The sequence below is a fragment of the Furipterus horrens genome, unplaced genomic scaffold, assembly GCF_987537825.1.
Source record: "Furipterus horrens unplaced genomic scaffold, mFurHor1.1.pri manual_scaffold_3, whole genome shotgun sequence".
Lineage (NCBI taxonomy): Eukaryota > Metazoa > Chordata > Mammalia > Chiroptera > Furipteridae > Furipterus > Furipterus horrens.
This window is the reverse complement of record NW_028327173.1, coordinates 79325114-79353076: the sequence shown is the minus strand read 5'-3', so window position 1 is coordinate 79353076 and position 27963 is coordinate 79325114. Positions and strand designations below refer to the sequence as shown.

At 38.9% G+C, this 27963-nt stretch overlaps 1 protein-coding gene across 1 annotated transcript in view; it reads right to left on the bottom strand.

Annotated features, from left to right (window-relative positions):
• Positions 1-27963, bottom strand: part of KIF13A (kinesin family member 13A) — a 215457-nt gene that overhangs the window by 36613 nt on the left and 150881 nt on the right. Inside the window, exons 10-18 of the mRNA XM_090269780.1 lie at positions 21760-21871; positions 21168-21380; positions 19204-19314; positions 15974-16108; positions 13688-13818; positions 8769-8855; positions 8509-8675; positions 6343-6462; positions 2348-2561 (exon numbers count right to left, since the gene is read on the bottom strand). Coding sequence (XP_090125906.1) covers positions 2348-2561; positions 6343-6462; positions 8509-8675; positions 8769-8855; positions 13688-13818; positions 15974-16108; positions 19204-19314; positions 21168-21380; positions 21760-21871 — 1290 coding nt within the window. The remainder of the gene's footprint in view (positions 1-2347; positions 2562-6342; positions 6463-8508; positions 8676-8768; positions 8856-13687; positions 13819-15973; positions 16109-19203; positions 19315-21167; positions 21381-21759; positions 21872-27963) is intronic.

Below are 27963 nucleotides of genomic sequence, written 5' to 3'. Positions count from 1 at the left end.
GCCTTTCACAGCCGCCTCCTCGGCTCAAAACCTTCTCCTCTTCTACGGGATAAATCCGAAACGTGCAAGTCTGTAGGCCTCCTGTGTACCCTATCTGAGAGTTTTGGACTTAATTCTCCCTACTCCTTTGTAAATCACCTTCCAGACTCAACAAAATTTCTCATGTAATGCCCTAAATACATCTTAGTCTTCTCCATTGCTTCACATTTGTTTATGACAACTCACCTACCCAAAATGCCACCCAACCTTCTGACTATCCTAAACTCCACCCTACAAACTCACTTGAAATCCTTCCTTGTCCAGGAAACCTCTTCAGAAGACTGAGCTTGATGGGCTCTCATCCTCCACTAAACAACCATGGCACTTACTGTGCACTCTGCCCAACTGGCCATCGCAGTCTTGCTTATCGTTCAATAATTTCACACCATCAATACCAAGCACCCACCATATGACAACACCATTCTAGGCAATGGGGACACTTCAATGAATGAAACTTGTTCTTCAGTGGAGGAGATACAATGACAAATAAATAAAAAGATTCCTATTGTTGAATGAAACTTTTAAAAAAATTACTGTTATGGCTTTAGTTTCACATATTTACATTTTACTCTAAATTATAAGTGCAAAGAATGAACTACATCTTTAGCTCTCTGTGTAATTCTCACTGGCTCTTAAATATACTTGACTCTCAAACCATTAACATTTATTTAGGTGAGTCCTTCAATATTTTGCAAGCTATCAATATCTACTTAGATAAGAGTCCCAGCTTCTTAATGACCCATCATTAATGACATCTTAATTTTATCCAGTGAAACCTAGTGAAATCAATTCTGTAATCATTTTTCAAAATGTCATCCTTTCTACTCTGTTTCTTTTTAAGAATTTGAGCCTCAAAGAGAATCGATCTGGAATTATGGGAAGTGGAAAAAATTTTTGACATTTAACTAAAAAATGTTATATGGCATATTTAAAAGCAACCCACCATTTCTATTACACACATTTGTTTTTGTTTTTTACAATCTTATATACATAGCAAAGTAAATAGGGAGGATAAGTAGTAAGGATTACCTTTAGCTAGCTATTGCTTAAAGCTACCAGTTCTTAGTAAATATGGAAAAGGCAGCTCTCCAGAAAAAGCATCATCTGATAACCTTTGTCTTTTTTACACAGGCACAATAAATATAAAAAAATAATACAAGTATAAGTATTCATGCTCAGTATTCAGACAGGTGAGCCAGCAGCTCCTCAGGAAAGTGTAATTGACTTTCCTCTTGATTTAGGACAATCAAGTGCATTACTATGGCAAGCCTTTTAATGCAGGGCAAGGGCCCCTTTTCTCCTCTCAGGGGTCATCTTCCCCGGATTTGGCTCACGTTAAGTGCTTCACTGCTAGAGAGATGCAGTGTGGTTGCAAGGGTTAGAGGAGGACCTCTGAAGTGAAACTGCTGTGGCTTTGATCCCACTGGCCCAACTTACTAGCTAAACAACTGGGCAAGTCATTTAATCTCTCAGCCTCAGTTTCCTCATGTGTGAAATGGAGGGTGAAAATGGCAAAATATAGTAGCAGATGTGAAGATCAGATGAATATATGTAAAGCACTCAGTGACTGGTGCATGGTAAATGCTCTATAAATGTCAAATGCGGCTTGTAGTTATATCAATTATTATTATAACACAGGAGTTATTAATGGGTCTATGGAAAATTCTGGGCTTTTCATTTACTAAATGGGTGATTGAGTTAGAATATTTAAGCTGATTTCCCTATCTACAAGACAGAGATAATAGTTCCTATGGCATAGAGCTATTGGGAGTGTTAAATAAAATTAGCACCATGCCTAGATGTGGTAAGAATGCAGCAGAAGTTAGTAATAAATTATTGTCCTTATTGTTATTATTATCACTACCATTTCTTCTACCACTATCTCAGTTCTGATAGAAATGTTTTAAAGTCATAATTTTTAAAATCTTGCATATATGAGATTTCTTAACACTGAAGCTGTATTTAAATAGACTCTAAAGTAAGAAATAAAAAGTAAAGAGGAAGGATTTTATACTAAAGGATTATTCAGACTATCTCCATTTTAATATTTAATGGTCTAAGCCTTCTAATTTGGTACTATTTTTACTGAAGGGTAAGGGAGGGATGTGTGTCTTTAACAACTAACTGTAAACATACAAGGCTGGACAACATCCTTGAAAAGAAAAGCCAGTTACTAACAATCCAGGGACGGAACTCAGATTTCCTTCTGTGCTAGGGTTATCCCCCTTGACATGTCTCACAACCCACTCCCCGCCAGAGCCCCAGAGCCCTAGAGCCTTGCCTGTGGGTAGAGCGGGCCCATTCTTACCTCTCCTCTGCCCACTGCGTCACCTTCTGTTGGGCGGTCTGGCTGCTGCAGGCCAGGCGGTCGGGGCCGCTGCTCCGAGGCTGCCTCTCAGGAGATAGTTGCTGGCGGAGCTGCTCCAGCTCCCGCTCATACATGAGCCGTTGCTCCTCAAGTGCACTCCGCTTTTCCTCCAGGTATTGTTTCTCCAGGACCTGAACCACATTTTGAACTGGGTCTGGTGAGCCAAGAGACAAGGCACAGTGTCTTCAGCGGTGGCTAAGGCAGCCTGCGCTGCTTCAGCAAGAGCCACCTCCCACCTCCCACAGAACCTGGCCTTTCAATGCACTTTCTAGCAGAGGCCTGAGGGGTCCTGTCGGATAAAACCCTCTCAATTTTCCTTTCACTAACATTTTGTAAACATGTTACTTTCTTCAATTTGATGAGCTCATCCTAATGATAAATCTACAATAAGCAGAGTACAGAGGAGAAGGGGATGGGATCCTATGCACTGAGAAGAAAAATGTCATGAAATCTAGGATAATGTCAAAGAAACAGCCACACAAGATTTGGTTTTTATGGTAGTGAATTTCTATGCCCATTTAGGATTCAGTTTTGGTATATGACAAAGGATTCATATTTCTGATTTTAACCACAAATCATACTACTCCTGAATTTTTCTAATCTGAGGGGAACAGAACTTACAGATCATAGTATATAGTTGAAAATAGTGAGGATAGGGTCTGGCAATTCCTCAGGTGCTAAAAACTAAGAGGGTATATTTCACTTGCAAAAACAGATGGCTATTTTTGTGATTTTTTTTTGCTGTTGCAGATCCAGAGATCACCGGCACGCATGTGGGTGAACAGGCATAGAGATACTAATAAGTCATGCTCAGAAGGGTCATACTCTGACGAGAGGTGGCTGTGATGTAGGTAAGACTTGATCCTGAAGAGGTAGCTGGCTGAGGGAGCACATTCGCCTGGTAATGATCAATGAACTCAAAGCCATGAGAAAAATTAAGGCAGCAGCCACATGTGCAAGGAAGAATGTCACTGACACCTCTAAGTGAGCAGACTGTAGAAACACAGTATGTTAGACTACCTGGAAAATCACCACCACATAAATAACTCCTTGAGGGAGAGGGGACCTAGATGAGATGTGCTCATATTCTCACACTAGCCTGGGACTTAATTTCCTCCTTGGTTATGGACACTCTTGCCTGTTACTCAGTGCTATCTGTGTTCTATTTACACATATTGACTGTAAGTTTAATTTGCAGGATAAGAGAGGGAAATTGAGATTTTTGTATAATACCTGATGATAGCTACTGACAAACTTTATTGTGAAGTAAGTGTGTAAGTTGTACCAATTCTCTATATGAGCAGTAAAAGAAAAAGAGTAGATCAGCTTTAAAAAACTAAGGTTAAATCATACAAAACATAAAGTAGAAAGCAATTAAAACATCACGATATGCACAGTATAGGTGAGTTGTTTTAATAAAAATAAAAACCACAATGATAATAATAATTCTAGTAGCTACTGGCTATATCTCAAGTAGAGAAGCTATACCCTTTGCATGCATCGTCAAACCGAAGGGGGAGCACCATTCCTGTTTTAGAGCTGAGGGAGAGGGGCTCAGAAAGGTGAAATCGCAGACCTAAGATCACATCTGACCTTAGATCAGAGCTAACTGGCTGGGGTAGACATAAACTCAGTAATAAATTAATGTAGTATTCTAGCCTCCAATGCTTGCCCAGAATTCATACTCTGTTAAAGAATACAGGATGGGGCAAAAGTAGGTTTATAGTTGTTCACATGGAAAATAACACAATAATTAATAAGTAATAATACAAGAATAAACTCTGTGTTTCTCATACTCACAAGTGTAAACCTACTTTTACCCACTCTGTATTTTTTTAAAAATACTGTTACTTGCTGATATAAGATGCTCAAATTCTGCATTTTTTTCAAAGCAGAATGGTTTTCTTGGTAGAGTCCTTAAAATATGTTCCTTGAAAAAGTGATGGAAAATTAACCACCACCATCAGCCGCCTCATCTCACCCTCATCAAAAAACAAAAACGAAAAAACCTACACAAAGGCAGACCATGAGTGGACAAGACGTTTGCTATAGAGTAAGAATCTATGTACCCCAAAGTACTAGAACTTCTGACAGAGCCCCGAAACTTCAGAAAAAAAATGAGTAACACGGTGAATTTTTTGGTGGGAGTCTCAAGGAATTTTAAATGTAAGGGATAGAGAAGGTACATTCCCTCAGAAATTTTTAAAAATATATTTTTCAAACAGTTTATATTTTTGCTCTGTTCAGACTTTAGGTATAAAAAGTAAAAAAAAAAAAAAACAAAAAAAACAAGGTCCTCATCATCCATTTACATTTATACAGAGCCTCATTTTCAAGAGCCTTAACTCAGTGTTTATGACTCTCTTCTAGAGAGAGAAAACTGGAAAATATACCGTTTGCCAAAATACACTGAATAAGATATTTAACCCTTATTTCTCCTTGTCAGTTAGTCAGTGGTGTGTAGAAACCCACAGTCTCCTAAGTCTCGGAAGTAGAGGGGACTTCACCCCGGGCTCCACGCCATGCAGAGGTGATGTGCCCACGGCCACCTAATCTGCTCCAGCAGCTGCCAAGACTGACACCCCTCCTACTCCCCAGGCTTTGTCAGTGGCCTCACGTCAACGTGCAGCCATGGAAGACAGAGACACCCAAAGCCTCTGTCCCCTGCGCCTGCCCCACTACAGCCTGGTGAGCCTGCCCGGGGAAACTGCCCTGGTAGAGGTACAGGGGCCGAGAATATTTTTTTAAAACTTCTAATTCTAACACAAGTCTGGAAATACCTTTCTCTTATACATATTTGATAACATCTTCTTTTCAAATTAACCAGTTTCAAGCCTTTATCGTTACCCATATTTTAAAAAATAGACCACTCTAATCAGCAAGTCCATCTGACTCTATAATAAGGCCTAGGATAGAAGCCAGAGATTATTTGGCTTATTCTCAAGTGACCAATCAACTATCAAGACATTGTCCACAGTTTTAATTTCCCCCTATCACTTTCCTCCTTTTGAATGAGCTGTATTAAAACTCAGTGAGTCTGGCGCCTAAGGCCAAGATACCAAGAGGCTGGTATTTTAGGAAGAGAAAAAGGGACCACATTTACTTTGGACAGAATACATCTCTTCTTCATTAGTTTATTGTTTACCTGGTACGGAACTATGAAATGAGCTCATATTTACTTGTCTGTCTCAAGAATGGAAACAGAGAGAGTGGTGGTGATGGTGGTGGTGGTCAGAGGGCATTTATATGATAAAGAGAATTAGAATTCATTCATATCAAGAGGCCCAAGGCATCAAATTGGAGGGAAGTAGATCCCTTTGGGGAAAAAAGAACCTTTTAATCCCAGATGGAACAGGCAGGCTGTATGATTGCTCTTTACTTTAGAGCTACCATTGACTCTGTGAAATAGATGAGAGTCTGATTCCTAATTCTGAACCCTCAGGAAGAAGGCATTATTGTCTACATATACTAGGTGGTTTGCTTTTACTCTTAATTCAAATGAATTGAGTTTTCGATCATTATTTCCACTAGAGACTCAAAAACACATTATTCTAGTCTGTTACTGGGATAACACAGGTAAATGCATATACTGTACAGAAAGAAGTAAGATGTTCTGACTGCTGAGCCTTTGTAATGAAGCCATTAGCAACAGCTGCAATGATGCCGGTAACACTTTTGTGCTGTTGGATGCAGAGGGAGAAGAATAGCTACCAGATTTTAACTATGGGGAAGGTAGTGGAGATGGGACATGGGGAAGCAGGGGTCTTAATTAAAAAGGGAACATTCCTCAATCAAGAATACAGAGCACCACTGGCAGAAAGTCAGCTTCTTCCCAATCACGTTAGATTTTGCCAAAGCATGGAGCACAAGCATCAGTCAGCAGCACTGCTAAAACCCAGTCAAGCTCCCTCATGCTAATGCCAATCAGTGAAAACCTTTATCCCACTGTTTGTGGAGGAGCTTTGTCTGAAACCACAGGAGAGGGAAGAGAATCTTCAAATAGGACCACCAAGGGGATGACCACCAGGCAGACAGGCTTATTACTGGGAAGCCACCTAGTAGCAGAGGAATCATAAGAACAGTGTCCAGCGCCAGCATTTCAATACTTGTATCAGAACATGTCTATGTGCCCCACAAGGAAGCTCCATTTACCAATGAAATTGGGTAAGCGATGGGGTGGGGAGGGGAAAACATTACTTTAAAATAGATTAAACAACACTGGAGAACAAGGCCAGATCTGGAATACAAATGAGTAACTCATGTTAATATCATGAGCCAGGCTGATGATTAACAGGTTTGGCTAAGAGGACTAAAGGAATTAACAAATGTTTACTAAATTCTCATTGGTTATTCAGGGGTTTAATATGTACATGATGAGGATTAAATTAGAAATCTGTGATATGGGATGACACATGACTCAATTGATACTAGGATACTCTGCAGAATTAGGGGATAGATACCTCTAGAATTCTGTAACCTCGCTGAAAGAAATAAGCTCTCTTCAAATGGAGTTTGGAGCCTGTACCCTCCTGTAACACCCTGTGTCCCTCTGGGCTTCCAAAAATCACTCACGGGAGGCGTGTTGCTCAGGCACGTTGTTAAAAGATGTGTTAACGTGATCCTGATGCCTGAAGATCAATTTGAAACGTCCTTTGGGATTCTGCCACCCTGGTGAGCGAGTGGACTGAAGCTTGATTTCTAGCTGTGGTCCACCTTGCACTGCAGTGTCATAAGCTCCAACAGCTAATTTAATCTGCAATCTTATCAATGTTTTTAACGAGAAATGCCCAAATTTTTTTCATGAAGCTACTTGTTTCTTCCTTTTTGGTTGTTATGTTACACTTCTTTCTCAATCTGACCTTTCCGTCAAACCTCATCTTTAGAATTAAAAAGAGGGGTCCTTGAGGCTAAAAATCCACAAATAGAGATAAACAGATCAAATCTTTATTCATGCAACAAAATCCCCAATTTGATATGCCAGAGATCTGACTAACAACTCACTAGCCATGCTCAAATCTCCCCAGATAGGTTTATTTAAAGAGTACAGTGAGAAAGTAAACATTTAAGGGAAGAGCTCAACTGTGAAAACCAAAATACTCTTCAAGCCCCATGCCAGGTAGAGGCTCTCAGGGTTCCTCAAAACCCTCTCTCGCTCAAGTTACGGATCCTTGGGTATCCAAAGAACAGATGCATGGGGAAGTAGGGCTGGACAACATCCAGAATCAACTTGGTCATGTGCTCCTGAATGTAGCCCTCAACTATATCCCTGTAAAACAGTTCTAGTCTTAGAAATGCAGTCTTGGGCCTGGTATGGGAGAACTTTCCTGTCCTGCATCTAGATCCCAGGTACAAAGTGTGGGGTTAGAAGAGTGGGAGATGGGAAAAAGAAGGAGCAGTTTTATAAAATAGCAAGCAAGAAAAAAATTTGGTGTGTATTTTATTGAACTCACGTAAGAAAGTAGGTAAAGGACTTCCTTTCATACATAGATATGAAGAACTTTAATACAATTGTAAAAACCTTCTGGAAAGAGGGCTCTAGAAATAATACTTTAAGGAGAACCTCTTCCTGAAAGATCTGAGACAGGCTGGAGTATAGGTCAAGCAAAGAGCCTACAAAGCCTTTTATTTTAGCTATCATTTTAAGCCCATCTCTTTGGGGGTATAATTTCCAGCTGAGTTTATAGTAAAATGTTGTGACTTTTCTCTTTCCATCAGATTTTATCTGCAATTCCTGGATTAATACCCTCCTGGTGCTTTTCATGCTCCTAAGGACTCAGAAATGACGACTCTACAAGGGGAAGTTTGGGGAGGAGTTCCATCACAGTCCCTCAGTACTCAGGATCATGGCAATGTTACTGCAACTGGCCTTAGAATGAAGCATCTCCAAAAGCTTCCACGCACTTCCTAGTTATACCTGAGAGAGCCGACCAGGTTCTGGGTACTTTCATTATCCTCTCACTTAGGGACTTTTAAAGGAATTAGCAATTTGATGTGTCTAAATTTTCAGAGTGGCACAATAACGTTATATATACTTATCCCTCATTGAATGCAGTGAGATCAGGAACTGACCAAGACAAAGAAATCTGAAGTGAGCGCCTTACCATTACTATTCAGTGTTTTCATGATAACCTCCATCTGTGCAAATTCATAGTTATAGTCTGGTTCCGAAGAAGCTTCACTGGCTGCGTCCAGGTCCTGCTCTGGAGGGCCCGTTTCTTTTTCAAAGTCTTTCAACCAATCTCGCCGTTTCCTCTTAGGTAAATTAATTCTGTGGGATTTTTCACCATCAGAGAAAATCAACTTGTTTTGTACTCAGATAAAAAAATGTGTCTGAAATTATTAGTGAACACAAAGATGTTACCTAAAAAAGTGGTTATTTCCCCACAGGATTCTATCACCGTGCCACAGCTGGGTGGTGCTGCACACAAGGGTGCCATTTACACAGGATCTGCAGGAACATCAAGGAGAAGGTCAGCTGAACAGTAAGGAGCACAAAACCCAGACCCAGTAGCTAAAGAGATAACTGGGGTGGAAGGGACTTTCTCTTACTAGATGTATTCTATTAATACCTGAAGAAGGAATAGGAGAATTATAACCACTATTAAAACATATGATCTAAACCCGGGGTCCCCAATCTCCCGGCCATGGATTGATAATGATCCATGGCCTGTTAGGAACCAGGCTGCACAGGAGGAGGTGAGCCTGAATGTAATCTACTTGAATCATCCCAAAACCATCCCTCCACACCCTGTTCTTGGAAAAACTGTTTTCCACAAAACCAGTCCCTGGTGCCAAAAAGGTTGGGGCAGCTGCTCTAAGCAATGATAATCAAGGGCTGCCAACATCCCCCGAGGAGAGAGAAGCTGATGTGGTCTGCAGTCTGTAGAAGACAGACAGCACCACCTATATGGAATACACCTGTAAAAATTTGAGCTGAATCTAATCTTCTATATGTAAATACCAATTTAGGAAATAGAGAGGACAGAGGGAGATGCTAAATGATGTCATAGGATGCAATGAGCAAACCACTATGACCAACAACTAGGCATCTACAACAAATAAATGCAAGAAAAAAGGATTGGGGGCAGAGGGTGGAGGAACGCATAGGCTAAAAGAGATTTAAGAGACAATAACCAATGACAAAGGTTGACTCTTATTTGGATCTTGATTTCAAAAAACAACTGAAAAACTACATTTATGAAGTAACCACGGAAATCTGAACACTGAATATATAATGATTAGTAAGAAATTATTGTTAGTTATTTTAGGTGTGATAGTATTAAAGTTATGTTTAAGAATATTTGTCTTTTAAAAGATGCAAGCTGAGATATTTATGGATGCAAAGTTATAATGTCTGGAATTTGTTTTAAAATAACCCAGAGAAGAGTGAGGAGGAGATATGGAGGGCATGTAAATAAAACATAATCGTCTATGAGGTGCTCATGTTGCAGCTGGATTATAAATATATGGGGGTTCATTATAGCATTCTTTCCACTTTCATATCTTTTTCCATATTAAAAACAAGGAAATCATATAAAGAATACCATGCTTAAATCCCAAACAGCAACCAAACATATTGTAAAGCAAAACTAACAGCTGGGGTGAGAGAGACAATTTTGACAGTCTTCGTTACTGCACTACGAAAATGTGCACTGTGGCTCTGGGTTTGGGTTGGCCTATGCATCTCTGACTTGTCTGAAACAAACCTTGAAGAAGCAACTCGGCCCAGTGGACATTTGTAGGTGATCTTTCCACGGTGCAGCATTTCTTACACTGAAACTACTACAGCTTACTAGCTATCAAGGGGCCATGAAGTCAGTAGCCTGAATAACCCACTGTAAAAGCTTTCAGATTAGATCTCATCAACTGATCCTTTGACACGGTTAAAGCATAGTCACTGACATTTTTTAAGGGGAAAGAAAAAGTCCTCTGGAATTTTTAGCGCTGAAAATTTTGATCTTTTCATAAATGTTTTCTTTACTTAAAAAAGAGATTCTGTTGGTATAGTAAAACAAAACAAAAATAAGAGGGATACTTAATTAATTAAAATTTAATTTACTAGCAAACTATCAGGTGAAGTTTGATGGAGAAAAATAATAAATATTATTTTGAGTTTTCATTTTTCAGTAAGTTGCTTTTCTCATATAATATCATTTTCTGGCTCCTAGTATTTATTGGCCTCTAAAGTAGAGTTATAGAATAAGTAGAACTCACATATGGAAATAATCACTCCTTTGTAGAAACATTTCAAATCAAGTAGCTAAGTTTTTATTTATAAAAGTACTCTGGAAATACTGTCTTAAATCTTTGTAATCTGTCATACGTAAACATGCTAAAACTTTGATGTGTGTATTTTTACACTAATATGTTCCCTTTATTCTTGCCAATCAAAATGACTCTCATCACTGTAATTCAAGCTTCAAAAGATTGTGTCCCATCTGCTTGGCATTATGGACTAATTCAGTCATCTGGAAACTGGAAAATAAGATCAGAATATATATGTATGTCTATACATATATACATATGTATACATATACATGTACACATTTTTGCCAAAGGATGATGAAAAGGGTTTTTTTTTTTTAAGTTTTATAAAATACATTTCTACCAAAAAAAACAACAACATTCATTAGTCACTTTCTAAGGAAAATATCTGCCCATTGTTTACTGAGGCATCCAAAAGGCCCTTTAGAAATTCTAGAAATAGCAGTATGAACAATGGAAATGTGTCACTCTATGACACAGAATTATAATTTCAAAAATTCAGTTCTTCATTCTCCCTAGCCATATTTCAATGCTCAAGAGTTCTGTCTCACTAGTGGCCACCAAAGTGGTCTTAGCATTTACAGAACCTTTGCATTTTCTCAGAATGTTCTCCTGGGCAGTGTTATTCTCAAATAAAACTAAGAGCAGTTCCAGAGTAAATGAGAGAGAAATACAACAGGCCTGCCTCTCTTACTTATTGCTAACTTATATGATAATTTCTATCTTAGAGGACCCTGTCTAGGCAGGCACACAAACACAAGCATGCACACACATGTGCACACCCCTCAACATACATATGAACATATCACTTTGCCATTTATAGTAGTCTCTCAATAAAAAAGAAAAAGGAAACTGCCTGATTTAGTAGTGTACCTAAGCCAAGAAATCTGCATAAAAAGTAATTTCTAGTTGGATACATGCTTGGGGTGCTTGGAAAAAGCAGATATAAAACCTCTTTGCAGGAATTTGTGTGCCCTCACCCAGGGCATGAGACACCTACAGATAAACTGCTAAAGATGAGTGCATCTAAGAAATCACAAACTGCTTTAGGAAGCAAACTTCTCAGCAGATACAACAAACAGACCGAGGCCCCGACAACTTCAAGGAACAGAATTCTCAAATAAAGACAATAAAATATGCAAAATAAAATTATTAATGATATACAATGGAGTAAAAACAAGACTGTTAATAGAAAACATATCCAAAATTGGACCTCCTAAACTTGAACAAATGAAAAATAGAGACACTAAAATTCAGAACTCAATAGAATAGCTAAGGCATTACTATAGAGAAAATCAGCGGCCTGAGGACAGATATGAAGAAATGATAGTCCTTAACCCCCTATCCCTCTCTTACTATGTCCTCAATCTCATTTCCATCTTCACAACCAAGACTCTTGACCCACTTCCTCACCTACCATTCTCCCTCCTTTGCATTTTTCCTTCCATGCCCAGAACTACAAGGTACCTAAACACCCCAAGGTTGCTGGTATCTTCCTAATTGCTACATGCAAAAGAATCTTTTTTAACTTCTATTCTGACCTCTCCTTACTTAAAATTTTCTCTTCCCTTAGCTTCCATGATTATATCCTCCTGTTACCTCTACTGACTCCCTGGCTCCCTTGTCTCAGCCTCCTTCATGGACTAGTCTCAGACCACCCCAAAAACATTGTATAATTCTCACACTACACACTCTGAATTCACTTTCAAGAGAAGCAACACTGTTAATGCCCACTTCTCTATCTTTAGTGTAGCTTTACAGCCCAAGGACACTTCAAAGTATCCCAAACGGAACTCATTACCACTCAGACCTATCACCCTCCAAACTGGTTCCTCTTCTTATATGCCTTATTTTGTTTTAGTAGCACTGCTGTCTATCTAGTCTCCCAAGATAACAACCTATAATCATTGCTGACTTCCCCTTTTTCTTCACTAATTGAGTCCAATTCTGTTCCCAAGCAGATCACTTCAATTTGACTTTTAAATAATTCTCAAATACATTTGGTTCTTCACCTCTTCTGCCACTTGCTCTGTTCCCATAACAATATTATAAATATCCTAACTAATATTCCCACTTCCAGTCCTACAAATACCCCACACCTCCTCAGTGATCAGATTTGCAGGTTATGAAGATCACTTGAAAAAAAGCACTTATTTTCCTGTATATACATTCTCCTCCACCAGGCATTCCTAGCACAGAGCCTCCAGCAAGTATACTGAATGAATGAACTGCTACCCTGGGGTTCCAGGAAAGGAAGAGACTGGGCAGGGTGAGGAAAAAGAGTAGCATAAAAAGACATGGAACTGGAATTAAAATAGGGTATGAAAAAAATTGCTGATTAAAATAATTTTTAGATATAGTGTTAGATGAGAAAATGATCAAACCATTATGTTGCATGATGTAAATATATTATAAATTTATTTGTTAATTACATTTCAATAAAGCCAAAAAAGAAAAAAAGAGTATAAAAAACCCAGAGCTTTTAACAGAGGAGGATACAGTATAAGGCTAAGGACTATTTAAACTTGAAATAAGTAAAAATTAAGAAACATTATCATTTCATCATTAAATATTTTAATAATATTATTTTGTCAATTCTCAGATTTTTACATATCACAGTCTGGTTTAGTAATTTTTCAAAAACAATGGAGCTATCTGATTAACTGCTTTTTACACAATGCACTACATTGAGTAACAACTAATTTTATTAAATATTTATTATGTGTCAGGCACTGAACCAAGTGACATACATGTTTTGTCTACCATTAGCCTCACTTACCACAGGTGGAAATTGAAGTTTAGATAAACAAAGTGCCAGTCAAGGCAGAACCAGCCTAGCCCAAAGCAGGTGTTTGAAATGTTGCTATCCAGCTCTCTAAAACAGGAAAGCAATCCTTGCAGACCCACTGTAGGCTTAACTTTGATATAACTGAAGCAAAAAGATAGAAAGGGCAATCTTCTCCTTCTGAAAATGCAGCACACAAGATATGGTAAGTAGCCATTTACTCTTCTTACCTTGCATTTTCTTTCGGAGTAAGAGTGACATCGCCATCAGATGCAATATCAATTTCACAGTGCTCAGGCTGAATTCCTATACCAAAGAGCTGGATGTCCTGAGAGGTATCTGCACCCACCCTCGTATGGTCCTAGGAGAGAGTATTAAAGAAAGTAAAAATCCTTACTTACAAGTAACTTAACAAAAAATTATCACAATCAATTTCAATAACTCAACAACAAATGCATAACAATATTAAATGAATCAGACAGGAGATGCAAGATGTGTGGAACATTAAGGAAAGTCCAAAGCTGACCTTAGTACATGAAAATTTTTTACAATGTTGAAACAGTATGGGGACAGGTAACTGATCAATAATGATTAGATATTGCTTTAAAATATAAGGAAGTCAGACTTGACAGAATGCCTTGAGTTACAACTTTAACTTGACAATTTATTATTTATGTGACCATAGGCAAGCCATTTCACTCACTGAGCCTCAGGTTCTTTTTTTCTTTTTGCAAAACCAGGACGATAATATCAATTTGATTTATTTAACAGGATTCTTTTAAGGTCTACCTGAGTTAACAGTGAAAGTGCCTTGAAAACTATTATATAAATTCAAAAACCACTAAAATTAGTTTCATGGAAAGTTATACTTTAAAATAAATAATTTGTAAAATGTTAAAAATAGTTGAGTATCTAATACTAGTATTATATAGAGAAGTGAAGCCTCTCAGTTACATGATGTTCAGATTAGCATGATGTTAGCAACCTCAAGCCTCACACATATACACACTGTGACCCCTAGTGATTCAATCCACTTCTCATCCCCTTTGCTTTTTCTTTCACTCTAAAAATCATTTAACCATTATAATAACAATACTTTCTATTCTACCGAGAAAGGATAAGGCCTGGTCTTTCAAAATGAGATTACAGACACAATTCATTTCCCCTTAATCATTTCCTGAATGAATAGATCTTAAGTGTTAGTGGACTGTCAACAAATCAGGTGCTATTTGTGTTATACATATAATGTCTCTGGAAAAAGTAGAATAAAAAAGATGATAGAAGGCAGAGCTCCTTGCTTCAATTTTAGCTTATTCTCCATTGCATTTTGTATATTTGCTCAGTAGGTAGATCAGAATCCTTAACAAGGTACCTATCTAACCTTTCACAAGGGGGTAATATCTCTTTATTTAGAGATTTATGTGTGTGGACCATATATACAAGCTGCCTTCAAGTCCCTAGCTCCCCAACTCTTGACAGTTACTTAAATACTGAATACATATAACATATATTTATATACTACCATAACTCAGAAATTGTTTGTGTGTGATGAAAAATGGCCTCAGGGTCAGCTGAGAGCCCTATGTCAGTTGGGGTGCCCTATTTCAAACAGATGTCTTATTTCTCCCTTAACAAAACATGCCAGCATTTCTAATAGCATGGTGTGAGAACCTATGAGGGTCTCTGAGAACCATCCAAGAGCCTCATGAAGTCAAAACTCCTCTAATAAAAATACTAAAATGTTATTTGCCTTTGCACTCTCATTTTGTCACAAGTACACCTTGTTTTCCAGATGCTAAATGATGTGTAATGTCATGGCTCTGAAGATTAATGGACTGTACACTTGCACAAGTTTGTATTTTTAAATGGTCTCAGCTTTAGTACCTAACTCAGTAAATAAAGATATAACTCAAGATACACAGAATTCTTTAACATCCTCAATACATCTTTAAAGAGTGCAAATGGGTTGTGAAAGTTGGAGAACAGATACAATAAGCTATCCAACATGGTTAGTGGCATACCCTGAGGCCAAAGTGCCAAATTCAAAAGGTTGCATCCCATCTCCACACTAAATGGGTGATTATGGGACCAAAAGTTATATTCTGAGGATGCATGTCTAGAAGAGATAGATATGGAAGAGCCCTAGCTGTCTCATCTATCAGAAGAGTTTGCTTTAGCCTTATGTTGATTGGAGACTGCCTTACAATTACTCAGGAGCATAGCTGAGACTCTATCACCATAGCCAGGGATCAACTTGACACCCTCACTTGCCCACTTGCGCCCCTCTGATGCTCATGGTCACAGGAAATCAGCCCCAACTGCACAGCCTCAGGATAATACAAAATAGTTGGTTTTCATTTTCAGTAGTGACCTGACTGTACTATGAATCCTCTTACTTTTAAGGAGGATTAAGCTGGATACAAAAAGCAAAATTAGGGGGACAGAAACCCAGATTCAATTGCAAATTGTACATGAATGAATCAGGATTGCAACTATGTATTTATATACCCTCTTACCTTTAAATAATAAACCAGAAGTTCGTTGAGAGCAGGGTCTGCATTCAGGTTGACTAAGTAGCACTTGTCATCCCCCACTTTGATACCAGACGTCTCCAGGGAAATCCCCATACTTTCAAGTTGTCGTTGTCTCTCCTGTGCACAAAGCAGACAAAAGCAGGGAACTCTATTTGTTGTTCTATTTACCAGATGTATCCGTGGAAGGTGTAAGTCACTGTTCCTGGGGACAATGCCAATGAAATTACACATTCCACTCAGCTCAACACAGCCTAAAATGTGTGACATCTTGCATCAGTGGTCTGGGGGCACCAAGAGTGAATCAGACACCATTCTTGCCTGTAAGGAGCTTAGTATCTAGTAGAGGGGGAAGACCACATAACTGGAGTCAAAAGAGGGGAGCTCTGTGCCACTGGCGAGGAACAATGTGCTGTGGGCCTCACCGGAGGTGGGGTCAACCAGAAAGGCTTCAGGAAGAGCTCACACTTGAGGTGGTTCCTGCATAAGAAGAATTTCAATGGGAAGAAATGGGGGAGAAGCAAGATAAGGGCAGAATATTCTGTGGGAAGGGCACGGGAAAGCTGAGTAAAGACTCTGGGCATACAGGAGGATTTCAGGTGCCAAGAACTCCTACTAAATGTGGGAAAGTACTGGGAGATGGGGCTGGAAAGCAGACTGGGTCCCTATTACCGAGGGCCTTGAATTCATTGATTCATTCAAGACATTTATGTACTAGGTACTGATCTAGGGCTGAGAATAAGACAGGGAACAAAACAAAGCCCCCTCTTTCATGAAAACTTATATTCTAGTGGAAGGAGAGGGACCATTAGAAAAGAGATGAGTAAATATATGTGATTTCCAATAGGGTTAAGTGCTATGGAAAAACAAAGCAATCTAAGAGGGATAGGAAGTTAGGGGTGTGCGTGTCCAGCGAACAACTGAACTAGGTCTCAGTTATTGCTTTCAAGCTACTTGATGGGGGTAATCTAATATTTCCAAGTGGTCAGTGAACTGAAAATGTTTATGAAGTACATAATGTAGAGATTCATAAGACATATAATCACACACTTGTGCAGAATTAGTCCTTGCTTTATAGTTTATCTCAAGTAAAGTTCAGGTAGCATTTTCTAACAAGCCCAAAGTATCAAATACATTGGAAAAGCTGTGATGTTCTGTATGTTACAAATTATCTGTCAATCAGGTCGCCACATGCTATGCCAAGTGATCTAAAATCACAACAGATTTTTGTTTAAATGTGATAAGCAGGAAATATTAGAGATATTTCTTATACCTGTTAAAATTCAATGCTGTCCAACACTTCTAGCAAATATGTAGACCAAACTGTAGTTGATAAAGGCACAAAACCAGTGTCTAAACTGATCTTTGCAGTCTAGTACAGCAGAAGAAAGTTCTCAAAAGACTTTCTGAGGATAACAAGTGACTGACAATACAGAAAGAACAGCAAATGAAAAATAATCAGATCGACTTCCAGCCAAGATGGAGGCTTAGACGGACACGCTAGGTCTCCCTCTACAACTAGAGAGGAATACAACTACTTCAAAACAAAGGATAACTAGAAATTCCAGAAAATAAAACTACACGGAAGTCCAACATATGAAGTTATAAACCAGCGGTGCCATTTGGGCAGGTAAGAGTTAAAGAGGGCAGTGCTGTTTGCGGTCTTGCGGTCGCACCTGGACAGCGGCGGGGCGGCGAGGAATCCCGGCTGCGGTCAAGCCCCTGGCGGTGCGCGACTCCGGCGCTGGGGAGAGCGGCCGCCGCATCGCCTTGAACAGTGAGGCCCAGGGGGGCGGGAGGACGGATCCCGGTCTCCTAGCTGAATAACTGTGTGAATCCATCTTGGACCCCCGCCCCCAAAGAAAGCACCACAGGGCTGCGAAATAGGTCGCAGACAGGCAGGCGCCGGTCGCTGATTTGTGACGCGTACACAGGCACTGCCCCCGACAGCCGGCCCAAGAAAACAAAACGCATCTGTCAAAATGAGGCAGGCAACTATAGAAATCCCGGTGACACAACTCACCAGGCAGCAGATAGAGAACCTGACAGATGAACAGATAAGAAACCTGTCAGAGGCTCAGTTCTGGGCCATTGTTATCAGGTGGCTTACAGAATTCACAAAAGAGCAGGAAAAAGATAAGAAAGAAGCAAAAAACTTTCATAACGAAAGGAACAAAACCGCATCCGAGATAGATGGTGAGAAAAAAAAAATCCAGAGTTCATTTCAACAAACTGGAATATGGAGAAGGAACAAGCAGTCAACCAATGCAGCGAGAGGAAATGGGAAGCAACGATGAGAGGATCAGAAACCTCTGGGACAGCTATAAAAGGCCCAACATAAGAATCATTGGTTTGCCAGAGAATGAGGAAGATGAACTAGAACTTGAAAAATTGAGTGAAAATATAATAAAGGAGAACTTTCCAGACTTGGGGAAGGGAATAGACTTGCAGGTCCAGGAAGCAAGGAGAGTTCCCAAGAGACTGGACCCAGGGAGAACCACTCCAAGACACATTATAATCAAAATGTCAAAAATTAAAGATAAAGAGAGAATCTTAAAAGCAGCAAGAGAGAAGAAAAGAATTATGTACAAAGGGGTCCCAATTAGACTATCAGCTGACTTCTCAAGGGAAACCCTACAGGCAAGAAGAGACTGGCAAGAAATATTCAAAGTAATGAAAATCCAAAACCTACAACCACGAATACTCTACCCAGCGAAATTGTCATTCAGAATAGAAGGGCAGAGAAAGTGTTTCCAGGACAAAATAAAACTGAAAGAGTTCATTAGATCCAAACCACTGTTATATGAGATGTTAAAGGGACTGGTTTAAAAAAACAGAAGCTAGGGAGATGAAACAAAGGCAAACTAAATAGGCAACGAGAGTGGAAAAGGAACTGTGGGTACGGGAAGCATATTGGGGGGAGGTCAACAGGGAGGGGGAGTGGGGAAAGGGAGGGAGATGATATAGGAATTGGGGATCAAGGTAGGAGGGAATGGAATAGACGGAGAGAGGTTGGGAGGAACTGTATGCACAACTAATGGACATAATCTAAAAGGGGGGGACAACTGGAGGGAGGGGGGCCACCGGGTGGAGGGGAGCAGAGGGAAGGGAAATTGGCACAAATGTACTATTTTAATCAATAAAACACATTAAATCTGAAAAAAAAAAAAAAAGAAAAATAATCACAATATTTTAGGCCTACATTATCAAGCTACCTGTGCAATTTCTTCTGTTTTCCTCAGCTTCTCTTCCCAAGTCACTGTTAGTTCTTTTATCAGCTTTTCAGACTCTTCAAGCTTCTCTTTCAGTTCAGGGGCCTTCATAGCCTTTAAAATGAAACCAGAGCTATCTGATTTTCTAATTTTTTCTTCCACATAACAAGACAATCACTTATTGTCCTTCTTAAGCAGTTATCAGCAGTCTATTGGAAGCAATTAATTCACACACTGACAGGATGGGGTTTAGACCTTTATTAATCAAATGAAAAGTAAGAGGCAAATGACTGCTACTATTTAAAGGAGGAAAAGAAATACTAGTGCCCTGAATAAATTGATACAAATCATTACAAAGTAATTTTACCCATCATACTTAAATTTCACATTTAAAGACTTAAAAGATGCTAAAGTTCATCTTCAAAATAGAAAGTAAGAATAAAGATTTCTTTCTCAATAAGACAAGAGATCAAGGCACTTTACAAATAAAGGCATTCCAGTTATATTAACCTACCATGAAAGGTGAAGATTCTTCTTGCTTATTTTAAAATTTAAACTGGGGCCCTCTGAACTACTTTTCTTATGATGGAATAAACGTAGTGTATTTATTATTCACTTGGAAGCAGGACATCTGGTTAAAAAAGGAGTAATTTCCCTTTGAGTTTGTTCAGTGAGAATAACTAAGGGGTCTAAAAACAGATAATATGCAGCGTGTAATTTCAGGAACCCTTCAATTTGCAGTAATATGCTTTGACACCCTATGATAACATGGCATAACCCTATGAACAAGAAAGATGGTAGAGCTTGGACAAGAATCTGAAGTGGTTATGATCTATTAATAGAGCCTGAGAATGAAATTCAATACTGGGGACACATGTGAACATTCTAGGTGAACCTGCTGAGGCTCCTCGCTCCTGTGCCCAGGTATTATTCTATCCACCTGGCCTAGATTATATGGTAACAGTGAAAATGGAGATTCAGAGACAAGAGGAAAGAAGTAGATCATCTACCTTTAAACAAATTTCAGAGCATTACACTTTCCTCCCAGGATCAGGACTCTCTTCAAAGGTTATCAGCATTTTTCTTTTTCAGATGTTTGCTACCCTTCTTGACATCAATAAAAAAATTTATGCTTGATGCACTGACTGATGATTATAACCATGATAATAAAAAGAGCAACATTTATTGAGCACTTAGGAGGTGCAAGGCATTGCGCTAAGTGCCTGCCAGTGTCAGTGTTTATTAAAGTCTAGGTAAAGCCAAGGAAAGATGCCAACAATACAAAATTATTGATTTTGTTTCCTACCAGGAACTGATACAAATAAAAGTAATAAAATATTTCTAAATTATTCCTAACATGTAATTATTCTTGATCGTGCTATCTTCTATGATTTAAGGAGGTGATGACACACAACTAACTTCTCTGAAAACTGCAGAGCCCTTTGGGAATACAGTCTACAATGTTAATAAAAACATCACAGTTGGTTCTTAGGCTTTCACATGGAAGAGATCTATGCTTTTAAGGAGCAACTGATTTAATGCAGCAAACAATGAGGCAGTAGCAGCAACTCTCTTAATTGTCTGCTTCCTCGACTGTATCCTAGGACAGAAACCTTATATTACTCATGTTGTTGTCACAATGCTTAGCACATAGCAGACACCAATCAACACTGAAATGCTGAACCACGCAGAGATGGCCTAGGACTGCAAGCAAGCATGTCCTTACCACTCAGATATCTCAAATCAGGAAGCTTCAAATAAAGGGAGTACCAGGCTGAATTTTTATTTTTAAATTCATTTTATAATTATAGTTGACTTACAATATTATACTAGTTTCAGGTGTACAACATAGTGATCAGACATTTATATACCTTACGCAGAGATCACTGCAGTAAGACTAGTACCTACCAGTCACTATACATTGTTATTATGATATTATTGACAATATTCCTTAACCTGTATATTACCTCAGCCTGTGAGAGTTGCTCTCTCAGTTTCTCAACTTCCTCCCGCAGTTCCCGGATGACTTTTGCGTTGGGATCCTCGTTCACAACAGCATGGTTAACAATCCTTTTGGCTCGATCTGCATATCGTAATGTGGAGAGGGTCTCTTCATAGTTGTCTGCTGCTGGGCTAATAGTGGCTATCATAGAGGTCTGGCTATTGCCTCCCAAATTGTCCTGCAAAATATTTCCACCAGCATCTTAGGAAATGAGGCCCATTGCATGGACAACATGTATGATGAAAGCAGTAAACATACACGTGTGACATTCTCTGTGAAGAAAACGCTATGTGGAAATGGGTTTGTGTTTCACAAATAATTTTATGATGATGAAATGTGGTCTCTCTATATCACAACAATAAAGAATGTCCATCAAACAGCATTATAATAAAATAAAAGGCAACAAATGAATTTTCATTCTGTGTTCTTAGGAATTGGGATAATAGTACAATATTGTCAGGTGTTCAGTCTATACTTAGCTGTGTACACACCTTTCAGCTGTCACTTCTGACACAGTCAGTTTTTAGTTGGAAAAGAACACTGGAATGCTGAATTACCTTAAGAAGCCAAGTGAGGACTGAATCTCGATAAGGCACAAACTTGTTTTTACCCTTGCCAGCTGCCTGGTCAGCCAGCGATGATATAACCAACCCCAAGGTTGTCAGTGATCTGCCAAGAGAATAATTCAAAAATTAGTTTTGTGCAATGTTTCTTTTGCTTTCAATAAGCTTTCTTGGTAATAAGTATAAAATATGCAGAATAAAGCCCTAAAGTTAATACAATGAAGTCTACATTAATTTGCTGAGAAGTTGATAAAAAGAAAAAAAAAAGTAATTTAAAAGAATAAATTTAGAATTCCTATAAGAATCTACTCTAGGGGGAAAATGGAGGGGGAATGAAAGAATGGTGGACATTTGTAATAGTGTCAACCATTTAAATATATAGAGATATATATTTTAAGAAGAATCTATTCTGTTTTATCACAAGATGTATGAAACATTCATTTCAGAACCTGGAAACAAACATTTAAGAGATCACACTGGAAAACTTTAATTTACTCTAAATATTATGCTTCAAGTCTCAACCATTTACTCTTCGGATCTAATTTGGGCCCTGATGGGCTCTGGTTTTGTTTCCCAGAATAAGCATGTGACTTGCAGAGTCCCCTTCCACTACCCATTATAAGGTATATACTGTTTATCTGCTGAAAGCTGGCAAGTTTATTTCATGCAGAGTTATTACAGTTTACAAAAACAAAGAACTACCCAAGCAGAGGACAGCATATGACTGTTCTTCCAACCCCTGCTACTCAAAGCAGCAGCACTGGCATCACCTGAGAGCTGGTTAGAAACACAGTCTGAAGCCTCCCGAGCCTACTGAATCAGGACCAGTTAAAGGTGTCTCCAGGTGATACACATGCACGTTAAATTTTAAGAAGGCCTGATTGAAGGTCACCCAAAATGATAAATACAGTTAGTTATCTAGGCCTATGATTCTCAAAATGTGATGCGGGGACCAGCAGCATCAGCATCAGCATCATTGGGGACGTTGTTAGAAATGCATTTTTCAGGCCCCTCCCCAGACCTACTGAATCAGTAACGTATAGTGGGACACAGTCAATCTGCTTTTCAACAAGCCCTCCAAATGATTCTGGTGTAGGCTAGAGTCTGAGGACCACTGGTTCAGGCTGCTGGGCTCTCCCTGGCAGAGAAAAGAGCACCTAGAAACAACAGGTGTGTAGTTCTGAGGGATGAGGGACATCCTCTTTGTGTCACAGTTATGTTCCGATTGCTCTGCTAAAAGGAATTCAACTGAATCCCACGTCAGCCCAGAAAAGAGCAGCCTCAGATCTTGCAGAATTGGAAGGAAGATTACATGATATCACAAAGAGAAAATGCTTTCAAGAGTCTTAAAAACCAAATGTTAGTACTTATTTATAAAAACAAGGCAGGGCAGAAATCAGAAAGTGACCAGAGGTTAGCAAGTGAGAAACTAGATAGCTTTGTTTCGAATGTCAACAACAGGACTGAAATTGAGTTGAAAGGAAAGAAAGCCTATTTCTCACAAAACATAATTCCCCGAAGGGTAGCTTACTGAAGAGTCACTGAAATGCAAAGAAAATTCAAGAGGCAGATAATGAGCAGAATTTTAATGACTAATAGCCACTACCACAAAGTGACATAAATATATATACATCACGATTGACAGATTTAAAAGTTAAACAAGTCCAATCCAAGAGAAATGAAAACCTATGTCCACACAAAAACTTGTACATGAAATTTTCATAGTAGCATATTCATAATAACCAAAATGTAGAAACCCAAATATCCATCAAATGAAGAAGGGATAAATAAAATATGGTATGTTTATACAATTGGCTACAAAAGAGGAATGAAGTTCTGATACATGTTACAACATGAATGAACCTTAAAAAATTCTGATAAGTTAAAGAAGCCAAACACAAAAGGCCGCTGTCCTGGGATGAATAGTCCCTTCCCTCCCAAATTCATGCCCCCATTAGAATCTCAGAATGTGACCTTATTTGGAAATAGAGTCCATGTGATGAAAATAATCAGAGAGGTTTCTAAACCAATGATTGGTGTCCTTATAAGAAGGCCATGTGAAGCCCAGGCCAGTATGGCTCAGTTGTTTGGGTGTCATCCTGCAAACCAAAGGGTCACAGGTTCAATTCCTCAGGGCACATGCCTTGGTTGCAGGTTCAGTCCCTGGTGGGGCATGTGTGACAGGCAGCCAATCAATGTTTCTCTCCTTCCATTCCCCTCCCTCTAAAATCAATAAGCATGTCCTCGGGTGAGGATTTAAGAAAAAAAGAAGCCATGTGAAGACGCACATGGAGAATAGCATGTGAAGACACAAGACAGATTATAGTGATTTATCTACAAGCCAAGAAATGTCAGTGACCAATAGAAGCTAGGAGAAAGGCACAAAATACATTTTCCCTCTGAGCCCCCAGAATGAATGAACCCTTGATTTTGGATATCTGGCCTCCAGAACATCCAAAAATAAACTTTGCAACCCAATTTGTGGTAATCTATTCTAAAAACACTAAGAAAATAATACAGCCGCATACGAATCAATTCCAGTTATATGAAATATGCAGAATAGCAAATCTATAGAGACAGAGGTAGTGGTTGCTTCCGGCTAAGGATGGGGCCACAGGGTAATGACTTGGAGGTGAGGTTTGTTTTAAAAGTAATGAAGACATTTTAAAATTAGTTGTGGTGATGGGTGCACAAATTTGAATATAATAAAGCTATTGAATTGAACACTTTAAAATGGCAAACTATGTGGTACATGAAATATTTTTCAATGTAGTTTAAAAAATTTTTTTAAGTATAGAAAAATTCAGCAAGTACAGTCATCCTCTCAAAGCTAACAACTTTAAGAAAGAAAACTGCATGTGATATATAAGAAACAGAGGAAAGTAAGAGTTCAACATAAGGCAAAAATACATTTCTGCTTCAATACAGAATATAGGGCATTTTTCACATTTTGCAACTATTGAAATAATACTTTATAGTTGAAAACAATTCTCTGAACTATCCCAGATTTTTAATATCCCAATGCAGCAGAAATACTGAAAGGTCAGTATTAGAAACCTTAAGGTTCACAATGGCTCTTGATATGAAAATGTGCTTTGGGGTTGTCATGAATATTTACTCATTGAGACTGACTTTTACTTCATCTTGTGGCAACTACTTGTATTTCCTAATCTAACCATGTAGGGAGTAAAAAGGGAAAGGGTGGCAGAGTGTCATCGGTTCCATGGTATGATGTGCACTCTTTGAGCCCAGGGTGGCATGTAAGCGTCAGGAGCAGGGGGTGGAGCTGGACGGAAATTATGCAACTCCAGTTACTGCATACACTTTGCTCTACAACTTGACCTAGTTGGAGAAGCTTATCATTAGTAGAAGCCACAGACTTTTACATAATAGTGTGTACACATTCAAAACAAGAACTTTACCTAAACCTACGACAGCCTCCTTGAAACAAACAGAAACGAATTACAGGGTGACTGGGACTCCAGTATGCCTGAGAGAGAGCAGGTCACTCAGTGTGACAAGGGGTCCACACATTCTGCCCAAATAGGTCCCACCCAAAGCAATGAGCCTGGAATCCTAAAAGTTGTTCGAAAGTTCAGTGTGTGAAAGGTGAACAATAGGCTTACATATTTTATTCCAGGGAGCTTAAAAACATAACAGAATCATTAATTATGGATCCTTCTAGTACTGTCTTCTCATGCTTTCTAACCACCAGATTCCTGCCCTTAGGAGTAATTATTTTTTTCTAAGATCATAACTGCAGTATTTATTAAACTCTGTTATATATGGCAAGTTTAGTTCCAGACCACCACAATAAAGCAAAGGGAATAAACTGTAATATTTTTGCTTCTGGGTGGTCTTACCTTCAATTTATAAAAAATACAACATCTGTGAAATGTAGTAAAACGAGGTATACCTATACCTATTGCTTTATCTCTTTCTACTTAAGATTGTGATCGCCTTGAGGACAGTAATCATTCTCTTGCCATAGATATTCCTTCATCAATTACTGTTCTTGGCTTACAGAAAGCACTCAATACTTGTGGAATAAAACTGAGTCTATAATACACTGAAGAACATACCTGGACCTCTTTCTAAAAAGGTATGCTTGTGGGTGCTGATCCAATATCCCTTTCCTCCTCCTCTTCCTAATAGAACCCTAATTTTGTTGGGAAGTATGTGCCAGGCTACAAACTTCACTTTCCGGAGCCTTTGCAGCTTGTGGAAGCCATGAAACCCAGTTCTGACCAATGAAATGTAGGAAGACATTACTGGGTGGGGCTTCCAGGGAAGCTATCTACTCCTGATAGAGAAGGTACATTATTCAGATGGCAGAAGCTGGTGGTCCTTCACCTCTCCTCCTTCCCCCTTCTTGCTTGCAACACAGATATAGATACAGTGCACGGAATGGGAGAGCCATCTTAAGGTTATGAGGACAATGTGAACATACACTAAGGTTAGCAGAGCTGTGTGCCTGACAGCATTTCTAAGGTGCTGTTTCAGCTTCTGAATTTCCTATTAAAGTGAGAAAAATGAATACACCATTTGGTTGTCACTATAGCTGGTTTCTGTTGCTTACAGCAGAATACAATTCCTGGCTTTTAAAGAATTAGTTGAAAGATGACGAAGTTAGTGAATTTGAGTTTAGTACTCTTCCGCAGTAAGTCCATACTCTTAAGAGTAAAAAAGAAATGGCAAAATATGGAGGGAAAAAGACAGTGCCATCACCTGACAGGGAACAAAACCCTTACAGTAAAGGCCTCATTTCCATTCACCACCTTTTTCTGGTGGCTAATGAAAATTATTAAACTCAAATAATGTTCATCTAATGACTATTATGCCCAATATCATTTCCATCTTAATTGCTGTGGTGTAATATAAAGTATACACTCACATTTCCAAAAGCAAGCTCTCTTGAAAATTTGTTCTGGAGATTTTAATATACATCATACCTAGACTTCTGTCATCAAATAAGTTCAAGGAATAAGTTAAAGTTCTATGGGATTTATTACTGCAGGACTTCTCAGAGCTTTTAGCACCGCGAATGTCCAAAAGAAGGTTTTACAATTTACAAGTAGCCTTTCTCAAAATTGTTTGTCCAGGGATCCTTTTCTTCCCAAAGCCACTTGAGGAAAACTAGTACGTCACAAAAATCCTTTGAGAAACATTGAAGTAAAAATGGCACATGCCCCAAAATATGTGGCTACTGCACCCCAAAGAGCAGACTTTTGCTCTATCCTTTATAGGTCTTTCATGCTAAATGTAAAGACGTTTATTCAGATTTTTCCCCACCTACTTTGACCCAGCAATGTATAAGTGGTAAATTAACAAGGATCCCAGACCACCTTTGAATAATGAACAGAGAGGTAAGCCATTTTTATTCTCCCTAGATACAAGTTCATTCGGGTACTACCCATCTAAGTGAGGTTTCCAAGAGGAAATGAACACGAGTCATGGAAAGTACTCAGGAAGAAGAAAAGGAGAACTGAATCACATGAAACATTAAGCTTATAAAGTAACATATTACTACAAATTATATAACAGACTCCTAGGAGTATCATACATTACTATCTCTAGAACTCATTTTTGGAGATGTACTATATTATTAACCACAGTAATTGAAATGGAAGTGAGATTGTGAAAGATATTCGTTAGATGAACATTGTTTGCATTTGAGGACTGGCCATTGCTGAGATTAAAATGGAACGATTTTCAAAGACATTCCTTGGGGCATTAGAGACAGTGTTTCATGATTTAAATGAGTTCTCAAGGGAGCTGAACCAGCCAGACTCCACTAGAAAGGAAAGATTTCCTCATTCCACATCTCAACAGACAGGTGGAGCAGCAGACTGATTTTTCAGATGAATTCCTCCGTGAAGATGGTCTACAGACCACCTATAACTATTAAGCCCTGAAAAGGTCATGGTGGTGCAGCCACATAGCATCTTTGCTCTAAAAATGAAGGAATAACGTGTGTTTTAAAGCTCTTAAGAGTTTAAAGGATAGATGAAGCTCCTAAATCCACAGCCCATTAAGCTAATGTCTGTGTGATATCCCTGACAGGTCTGCTTAAAAGGATTGTTAATGTTCCATCAAAAGAAGCCCAGATAGGAGGCTGAGAGAAAGCTTAGGAAATATCAGAGATTTCTTTAATTTCAGCACTCAACTGGGTACTGATTTTAAGGCTGGAACTATCAG